The sequence below is a fragment of the Etheostoma spectabile genome, chromosome 13 (genome assembly GCF_008692095.1).
Source record: "Etheostoma spectabile isolate EspeVRDwgs_2016 chromosome 13, UIUC_Espe_1.0, whole genome shotgun sequence".
Classification (NCBI taxonomy): Eukaryota; Metazoa; Chordata; class Actinopteri; order Perciformes; family Percidae; genus Etheostoma; species Etheostoma spectabile.
The window spans coordinates 18,348,019-18,358,307 of NC_045745.1; the positions used below are offsets into that span (position 1 = coordinate 18,348,019).

General features: G+C 39.3%; 1 protein-coding gene across 1 annotated transcript in view; it reads left to right on the plus strand.

Moving 5' to 3' along the window:
• The window catches only part of gabra6b (gamma-aminobutyric acid type A receptor subunit alpha6b), a 35,398-nt gene extending 25,598 nt beyond the window's left edge, over window positions 1-9,800 (plus strand). The window contains exon 10 of the mRNA XM_032534228.1: window positions 6,220-9,800. Within this exon, the coding sequence (XP_032390119.1) occupies window positions 6,220-6,232 (13 nt within the window). The 3' untranslated portion in view covers window positions 6,233-9,800. The remainder of the gene's footprint in view (window positions 1-6,219) is intronic.
• The last annotated feature ends 489 nt before the right edge of the window (window positions 9,801-10,289 follow it).

Here is a 10,289-nt window from a genome sequence, read left to right on the forward strand (position 1 = left end):
CAAACACACACACACACACAACACACACCCACACCTGGTGTGAAAATAAAAAAAATGAAAAAATCAAAAAAATCAAAGAACCCAAAAAACCAAAAATCACACTGATCAATACAAAAATAAAAAGTTAAAAAGAAAGTTATAGTGAGTATGAAAAACTCTTGTCTCATTACATTGTAATGTAATGCGACACCAATGTGTTGTTCGTATGTTGAAAAAACTTGGTATACTAGTTTGTTTGTTACGCATGAACAAACCACTTGATCTGAAGCTCAGCGCAGTCATTTTGGAAATAGTTTTCAACTATCAGCAATAAAATATTAACAAATTTTGATACAACTCATACTCAATGAGTGAGAGAGAGACACAGAGAGAGAGGGGGCGGGGGGCAGCTGACAGTAAAAAAAATGAGTTGTATTCAATCCGAGCACGGATATTGGTTCGTATTACTCGGATAATACTTGTACTCGGCAAACGTGCTTTATCCGTACCAGATACTCGTTTCAGCCGGATACTCGAATCACCCCTAGTAGCTACTGCCATTGTCAAGGCTCAGAGAACCATTAATGTTGTTTTCACAAGTGGACCTGGAAAAATGAAACATACGTATGATTTACAGTTGTAACTAATTATAGATACACACAGCATTCTCCATGGCGTTGCTATTCCCAAAGCAATATGTCTGTCAGCAGATAAAATCACGCTGCAGTCTATTGATGACATCAAGTGGTGTACACTACCGTTCAAAAGTTTGGGGTCACATTGAAATGTCCTTATTTTTGAGGAAAGCACTGTACTTTCAATATGAATAACTTTAAACTAGTCTTAACTTTGAAGAAAGACACTCTATACTTGCTAATGTGGTAAATGCTCATTCTAGTCTCAAAGTCGTGGTTTTGGTGCAATCTACATAGGGTATAGAGGCCCCATTTCCAGCAACTATCCCTCCAGTGGTCTAATGTCCATGTGTTTGCTCATTGGCTCAGAAGGCTAATGTGATTAGAAAACCCTAGTGCATCATATTCACACATCTGAAAACAGTTTAGGTTCGTTACAGAAGCTACAAAACTGACCTTCCTTTGAGCAGATGGAGTTTCTGGAGCATCACATTTGTGGGGTCAATTAAAACTCTCAAAATGGCCAGAAAAGAGAACTTTCATCTGAAACTTGACAGTCTACTTGTCCTTAGAATGAAGGCTATTCCATGCGACATTGCTAAGAAAATTGAAGATTTCCTACAACTGTGTACTCTACCCCTTCAGAGGACAGCACAAAGGCTCTACCAGAGTAGAAAAAGCAGAGGAGGCCGCGTTGCACAACACTGAGCAAGAAGATAGTACATTAGAGTCTCTAGTTAGAAACAGACGCCTCACAGGTCCCCAACTGTGCATCTTCATTAAATAGTACCCCAACAAACACACAGTGTCAACATCTACAGTGAAGAGGCGGCTGCGGGATTCTGGGCTTCAGGGCAGAGTGGCAAAGAAAAGCCATATCTGAGACTGGCCAATAAAAGAAAAAGATTAAGATGGGCAAAGAACACAGACATTGGCAGAGGAAACTGGACAAAGTGGTGTGGACGGATGAATCCAAGTTTGAGGTGTTGGATCACAAGAAACGTTTGTGAGACGCAGAACAAATGAAAAGATGCTGGAAGAATGCCTGACGCCATCTGTTAAGCATGGTGGAGGTAATATGATGGTCTGGGGTTGCTTTGGTGCTGGTAGGTGGGAGATTTGTACAGGTAAGGGACTTGAATAAGGAAGGCTATCCCATTTTGCAATGCATGCCATACCCAGTGGACAGCGCTTGATTGGAGCCAATTTCATCCTACAACAGGCAATGACCCTAACACACCTCCAAATGTGCAAGAACTATTTAGAGCAGAAGCAGGCAGCTGGTATTCTACCGGTAATGGAGTGGCCAGCGCAGTCACCAGATCTGAACCCCATTGAGCTGTTGTGGAGCAGCTTGACCGTATGGTACGCAAAGTGCCCATCCAACCAATCCACTGTGGGGGAGCTGCTTCTGGAAGCGTGGGGTGCAATTTCTCTAGATTACCTCAAAAAAAAAACAGCTAGAATGCTAAAGGTCTGCAATGCTGTAATTGCTGCAAATGGGGATTACTTTGACGAAAGCAAGTTTGATGTAAAAAAAATCTATTTCAAATACAATCATTATTTCTAACCTTGTCAATATCTTGACTCTATTTCATTCATTTCACACGTATGGTGGGTGAACATAAGTGGACTTTTCAGGAAAACACAAAATTGTTTGGGTGACCCCAAACTTTTGAACGGTAGTGTATGTTGCTCTCATACATCACCGTTATGGATCCTGTAATGTTTGACACTTTGACAGAGTGCTAAAGGGTTATGCTGGTTGAAGGAGAAAGCTCTTTTTATGGTGGTTGCGCATAAGCAAGTTTGTTTGTTTGATTTGTCCTAACCATATGCTCTAAACAGATGCATATCCCTGGTTGTGCATTGATGTGCACGCTATTGATGCACTTCACCACTCCTAACTCCGGGGCTTTATCATAGCGTGGGTTCAGCTCCTTTCATTCCCTGCCTTGGTCTTTCTCTAAAAAGGGAATAGCCCTAGGGCCTAAGCTGAGACAAGTCAGATGACATAACAGTGTTGGCAGGCATGGGGATAGCTCTGTGTGACTAACCTTTTTAGTGACACTGTCTCAAATGTTTCTATTAATTGATTGGGACTGTAAGCAAGAATGCAGATCCTGACATACTTTATTTGGGAAAGTAGTGGTGGATTTCAGGCCCTGGGAATCAATAGGAATAAGGAAATAACATGCAATACAGTTTGCAATGTATGTGCAAAACACAGGAATTGTTGCATACATAAAGGTATGACAGAGTACGTGCAATGTGCGTTTGTGTGTGTGTGTGCGCGCTTGCCCTGATGCATAAATACAGACATATAGCCCAGTAAAATGAGATCTGGGTAATGGAGATGATTTTGAGTGGCTTGGTGTAAATTGGAGATTACAATAGCACATGTGATTGAACTCATCTGTGTCTGTATAGAGCTTTAGTAGACACCAGCTCTGGTGATAATGAGAGCATTCCTGCTCAGTGATCTAGTACCACAGCTGAATCACAGTTCATCGTATAATGCTTCACACTTCCATAATTAACACTTTACATGTCATATTTTTATGCAGCACCACCCACACTAGAGACCCCTTCTTCTGATTCACCTGATTCCCAATATCACATCCATTCAATGAAAGCGGGCAGTCCTTTTTTCACTCGAGAGAAATGAATATACAGCTCCTGTGGCCCTCTAAAAGCAGACGCAACAGTGCATGCAACAGACCTCTTTCTCTCTTTGTAGCTATGCTTTTATTAAAGAAGGCCTTCCTGCTAAGATGAGCTGGACCAAAAGAAAAGAATATCTGTTTGTGCAAGTGCGTGTGTGCAGGTGGATTTTTGTGTGTCTACTTCTTTGAGGATACAGGCGAACAAGTATATAAATGTGCCATGGCAGCAGTGCCTACCAACTGGAGGCTATTTTAATGAATAGCACCATTCAGGGCATGACATGAGAAAAACAAATTTGCTGAAAACACTTCCTTCCACGAAGGGCCCCAGCTGGTTGGCTGACTGGTTGCAGGCTGGCTGGCTGACTGGTGTATGTATGTCAGAGTGGGTACAGCAGGCGATAAGCTTTGCCCCTCTTTATTGCCCATCAGAGTGCCAGGCTTGAAAAACAACTTCCCCGGTGTTGCTCATAAATCAAAACTGCTAAATGCTGTTTTCAACTCAATTCCTATTTTCGACTGCAGGGCCGTAGCTATAACGTTGCTGTAATGATCATTCAATTACAGCCCACTCAGACAGGGAGCGGAGAATATAAAATATAAAACAGCAATCCCCTATCTATCATAATTCTCTCTGCGACCTAGTGGGAATTGCTTTATTCGCCTTTGTCACCTAGTTTCTCACACATCTACCTGTGTTTACATGGAGGTCTGTGTGCCCAGTCAAGTGTGGAGATGTGAACATTTACAATTCCTTATAAGATAAATTGTTATCACACAAAAGAACATCTCTCTGTCGCTGTCTTTCCCTTCCCTATACATGCTGTTTCTCTCTCTCCATCCTTCACAATCAACTACCTTCTCTATTTCTTACTTTATCTCAGTGTTACTCTGTCAGACACACACTCTCTATCTCTCTGCTACCCCCTCCCTATCTCTATGCTCCCCCTCCCATCTCTCTTTCTCCCATGGTGAACTGTCTGTACTCTGCTTCCTTTTTGGTAAGACAGGGCAGCCCAACAGGCAAAGCAGAGTGGTGTCCCTCTACTTTATCCACTCAGCATTAATCATACAGTCATTTCAGAACAGAGAGGAATCTTGTCTCCACAGGACTGTGCAAATGTGTCTCGTCTATTAGTCTTCTATACCGACTGTATAGCTATACAGACAAATACAGTTACTGTAATGTAGCAGGGGAGCCTCGTCAAAAGAAAAATGGTCCCATCACTATAAGGTCACAAGTTCAGTTACTATAAGAACCAATAAGAGTCTGTCAGCAGTTGAATGACCTGTCAGTGTACCCTAGAGCAAGACACTGAACTCTGCTCGCTCATTAAAAGTCACACCGGATTCAATTATGAGTTATTAATCACAATTCATAAGTTTTTCTACACTAAATTAGTTATTAATATTTTAAAGCAGTAAATCAACAGTAAATATTGTCTAGTTCACAGAATGCACCAATACACACAATACCACATTAAACATCAGCCACAGAAATTACGTGTTTCTGTTTGGCTGGCAAGTGGGTTTTAAAATTGTTGTAATATTGCAATCAAGTTGTTAAAATCAGTACATGTCAAATGTATTCAATTGCAGATAATGATACTAACATTTTTTCTGACAAATGGTTAATGATTTGAACACATGTTTTACATGAACACTTTGTGTCACGGCATTCTTTGTCTCCAGTTATTGTAGTGTGTTATTTTCATATACTGTACATGCCAACACACCTTGTATTGCATCTATTGCTTATTGTTTATGTGAAGCAGCATCAAACTGAATGATGGCTGTTCCAATTTGGTTTAAAGATGTAAGCCTTCAAAATAAAATGGTAGACTACATTAATTTCAAGTTAGCTTTGCTTCTCAGAGAATACTGGAAGAAACAGTAAGAATGAAGACTAAGACTTAGACAATTACAACTGAACCTCTTCCCTCACTTGTTTGTTTGCACTGGCTGTTTTTGAGACTTTTATGGGCATTTATAAAATACTTTACAATAATATGTTGCAGTCACACATACATGTGACAAGCTTTTGAAAAGGGTGAATTTAAATCCAGCAAACTAATTTGTACCAATTGAAACTAGTGCTGAAATAGTACAATGTTTTGACACTTACTCTATGGCAACATAAATCCTACAATATGTAAACTTTTAAGCACATAGCCAGGCTAGCTATTAGTTGAAGATGTACACCATCCCACAGTCACTCACAGCGGCACATAAAAACAAACATGAGCCCACGGCAAACATTTTAGAAATAGTTTTAATTAACTAATTCAAAGGAATTCATCAGAAATTTAGCCCCATGTTTGCCCTTCAAAACACATGGTCACGGAACCTTTTCCATCCCAAAATGCTTCCTCACCTACCCACCTACCTACCTACCTGCCTACCAACTAGCACAGAAAGTTGTTTGTAGAAAGTTTTGCCAGAAGCCATGTAAGTTCTCTAGTTGAAAATGGCTCTCTGTGCTGTCAAAAGTGTCTCCTGCTTTAACACATCAGGCGGAGGAGGTGGAGGTGTGAACTACCTGGCAGAGATTCCCAGATGTGTTTCACAGGGTCTTTGTGAACAACATTGGCAGCGAGGGACTGAATAAATCCAAATTTTAAATTCAGCCTCGAATGGATGCCAACCTTCACAGCAAGAATAAACCGGAGATGTTACATCATACCAATGTGCGTTGTGCGGGCAGATGTGGCCGCATGTGAAATGGAGTAGGTGTATGTATGGAGGTGTATGCATATATCTATATGTTTAAAAATGATAATAAATATAAAATCCGTAATTCAAAGAGAAAACCTTTATTTACTCTGGGCAGCAAACCAGGGTGCGCCTCTTCCTCTCTTTAACACAAACACTGTACACAGTGACCTTTTTGTTTTTTGTTTTTACTAATTCTACCTTTCTTTCTCTTTTTTGTCTTACAGGGATAGCGTTTAGGCCAAGAATTCGTCTTCCTGGGCATCACACACACACACACTTTCATATACTTGCATGGGCACATACACATACATACACAACAAATAGATGACAGACGCTTGCCAAGCACTCTTTTAAGCCGCCTCAGTGCATTGTATGTCTTTTTAAATACTCCCTGGAAAGTGAGTGTTTTGAGAGCAGCTGTACCAGCCCCTATTGCCAACTTGACCCTGGAGCTCACAGCCTGTGGGCCCCAGGTTCTGAAACCATTTCAAACAGGTACAACATATCTCCATCTCTCTTTCCTCTCTTTATTTCTGTTCCCCGGTATATATATATATATATATATATATATATATATATATATATATATATATATATATATATATATATATAAAGACACATGTGTCACATTTTCAGTGTCTGTCCTGTATCCCCTGCCCGAGTGGATGGGGCAAGATGGAACAGCTAAGCTAGCTAGGTTACAGAACCAAAGGCAGAGCCACTACTTTGTTGTATGTATTTGTTTCTCTGTGTGCAACATTTATGCAGTTCCATACATGATAGTGATCTTGCATGTGTGTTTCAAATGACACATTCCCTACCCTGATATTTAAAGCACACTTGAGGGAATGATTGTACTCGTTGTCCTGACTGGATCCAGTGAGACTGACTCACAGCTCTTCTTTACACTCTTCTCCCCCCCCCCCCCTAACACCCACTATCTTTTGGTTCACTGGCGTAATTTTCCTCCACTGATGGATGGAGTGCAGAGGATATGAGGCAAAATCTTCAAAGGGTTTTTCATGGTTTGCTCCTCAGATACGTACATTGGCCTGGTTGAATAGTCACATGCACATGCAAATAGAGAAATGTACACATATTGAACAATACACTAAAACATGCACACATACTGTACCATTCACTTACACTTGTGCTTTTTCCACAATGACAGGATTGTACGTCATGGATTTCCTGTAGACACAAATGAAACATCAGTGCATGATTCATGACTATGACAACATAACTTCCATCTGATATCATGTTTTAGAAGAAATCACAGAAACACACAGTACCTGCCCAAAGGAACAAGAGAGGACGCTGCAGAATTGTTAGAAAAACAAATTGTTAAGTTTTCCAGACATTTCATATAAATCAGAGGAATTATTTTAAGCTACAAAATGTATGAAATGCAAGACACTTTAGTGGAACAATGAATGCAAATGCAATGGATGATGGAACGTGTTGCAAACAGGTACTCCACTACTGCACATATATTCACAAGCATCTCATACATTAACCTGTATCTTGACAACAACAGATTTCTTCTTCCCAGAGAGGATGATGTAGACTGATGTTTCTATGTATTGTAGTATTGTGGTATTAGTTGCAGTTAAACTGTTTGCCAATTATTTATTGAGATAACAGCTCCGGCTTCCAGTTTTCATTTGAAAAAGCAGCAAAAAAGACACCTAAACCTATCATCATCAATTAAATTAAATGCCAAAATACATTCATTAATAATCCACTTGCTTGAATTTGCATATGATTATGCACAGTTTCCAATTAAGTAGAGAATGTAACATGTTAAAGCCATGTGGCATCTAAATATAAGCTTATGCGTGTTTGCTTCTTCATAACATCCATCATCCGTGAGGATGTTGTCATTAAAGATGTGTCTTATTAACACAGGCACCTATTAAAATGCAAAAAATTGCAGACGGTTCCATAAGATAATCGTAGTCTTGAAAACTGTACACTTCCTCTGGTTGTTTGGATATTTAATAATTAACATTTTAAGACAAACTTTATGTTAAAAGGAATTGTACAATTGATGTAAATTGCCCCTGTGTTGCACATACTGCGGGCCCTATAGAAGTAATTGAACAAGAAGCACCATGATTTCCTGTTTTTGAATATTGTGTTTTCTATTTATTTTTTTGCCAGTCGGAAAGGAAGCTCTTCATTTGTTGTAATTATGTGTATTTCTTATGAGCACTTTGATTTGTGAATAGACCAGCATGGTAGATCTCAGTTCAACAATATTGATTAAATAAATAAATAATTTATCATTAACTTTGTTTTAATAGAATAAAAATATGCAATGCAATACACAAATGCAATATAGATTCTGGTTGGACCCCCAAGGTTGGTATCCATTGCTTAAACTGTATTCTAAAGTTGGAAAGCTTTTATGAACTTGTTACAAACATGCAACTCTATTGCCAGACAAGAACATCAATATCGGACAATTGAGCAACAGTGCCAAGGATTTTTAATTGTTGCTTTCTACAATATCTGCATGTGGCAAATATGGCATGACTAAGGAATGGTTAGTGTTAGGCTACTAAGACATTAAAAAAGCAAACTTGTGACAGGATGCAAACGCAGTCTCCGGCTTTAAATCTTCTGGTCAGTTGACATTAAAATGACTTTGTCCTTGTGTCAATTATTTAGTTTAAAGGATGATTAATTTTAAAGACAGTTGTTGCCTGTTTTATTTGTCTTTGACATGTACATGTACACCAGAAGACTAAAAGAACAGTGATGTCAGACTGTATGCTCTGTCTTTGTATCCTCCCTCTTTCTCTACTCCATTCATCTCCCTCATCCCCTCTGTCTTTGAGGCAGAGGCTGATGAGACAGGGCATTTCCGCTCCTATTGCCCTGTATGTCAGACTCTATTGTGGGAAAACCTGACCGTCAGTGAACTCAGACTGCTACAGAACTGCTGGCTCAACCCCAATGGAGCCTCAGAACACCAATGACCTCCCACCTCCAGCAATGACTAAGTGTCTTTCTGCAGAACAAGTTTCAGTTGAATAGTCAAACAGAAATAAGCTGCAGTAAGAGGGTGTGTATGGATGTGTGCACACGTTTGTGTGCTTTTTTATATGATTAAGCTTGTTTGCTTTTATCAGTGACCCAATTTATCTGGCCTCTGGCCCCAGCCTCGCTGATCAGCTCAATCGCACCACCGTGAGAACCACACTTGCATGACCTCCAACCCTTTATGTGCTTGTTAGGGTTGTTGAATGTAGAAGGTTGTGAACTTCATAGAATATAGAATTCTATTGCTATGGTGACTGCGGTCATGAACTGCCCTTTAGTCAATTTTGTTTCATTCCACAGACATGGGCTTTATTGATACTTTCATTTAGCAAGCACTTATCTCTTTTTTGTATTACTACACTGTCATTTGCCTAGAAATTGTGGACACAATTTAGAAGACAATGAATGCTCTACGATGTTATTTCACATGTATATTTTGTGAATATGATTAATTATTTCGGTAGGTTGCTATTTGTAGTCCAACTGTATGACCCTGCTTGATGATCAGCTGCACTGCATAAACCATGTGTACTGGTTTGAATGACAACTTTTGTATTTTTAGCAGTTTCATCCATATTTGCTCCTTGTACACATTGCTCTCCATTAGTTTTTATTGTCACGAGAAAGGCTTATTTTTATTGCAACAGAAAAAATATTTGCATATTCAGGTCTGTTGTCCCCTGTTAATAAATGAACTCCTACTCACTTTTCCCAGGGATTTATATATTACTATGCTCAATAAAGCCAGATTATGTATTCACTTTGTATATAACTGTCACTATGCAGTGAGAGATACAGTCTTTGTAGATATAGCCTTTGAGGCTCTGCTCATTGTGGGATTTGAAAACCCAATCTTTATTGTAAGACTAAGAAGATGCAATCTCTGTAGACTTTCTTAGCAGGGCATTATCTTATCATTGCTGCCACAATTGTCATTATCCTCATGTAGAAGAAGATCACAATGGTTTATCTTAAACCAGTTCTGTTTGTTACTTTTAATTACCCAGTATGAAGACAGTAATTCTCATTTCATACATAAATGCTACTGTACACTATACAAGACTGTACACTGTAGCTCCCAGTGATCATAGTAATGATGTTATATGTTATAAGAAGACTTTTTGTTTTCTTAAATGTAAATGTGCTGTAATTATATAGCGCTTTTCTAGTCTTAACGACTACTTAAAGCGCTTTTACATCATACATTCACCATTCACACACTGTGGCCGAGGCTACCGTACAAGGT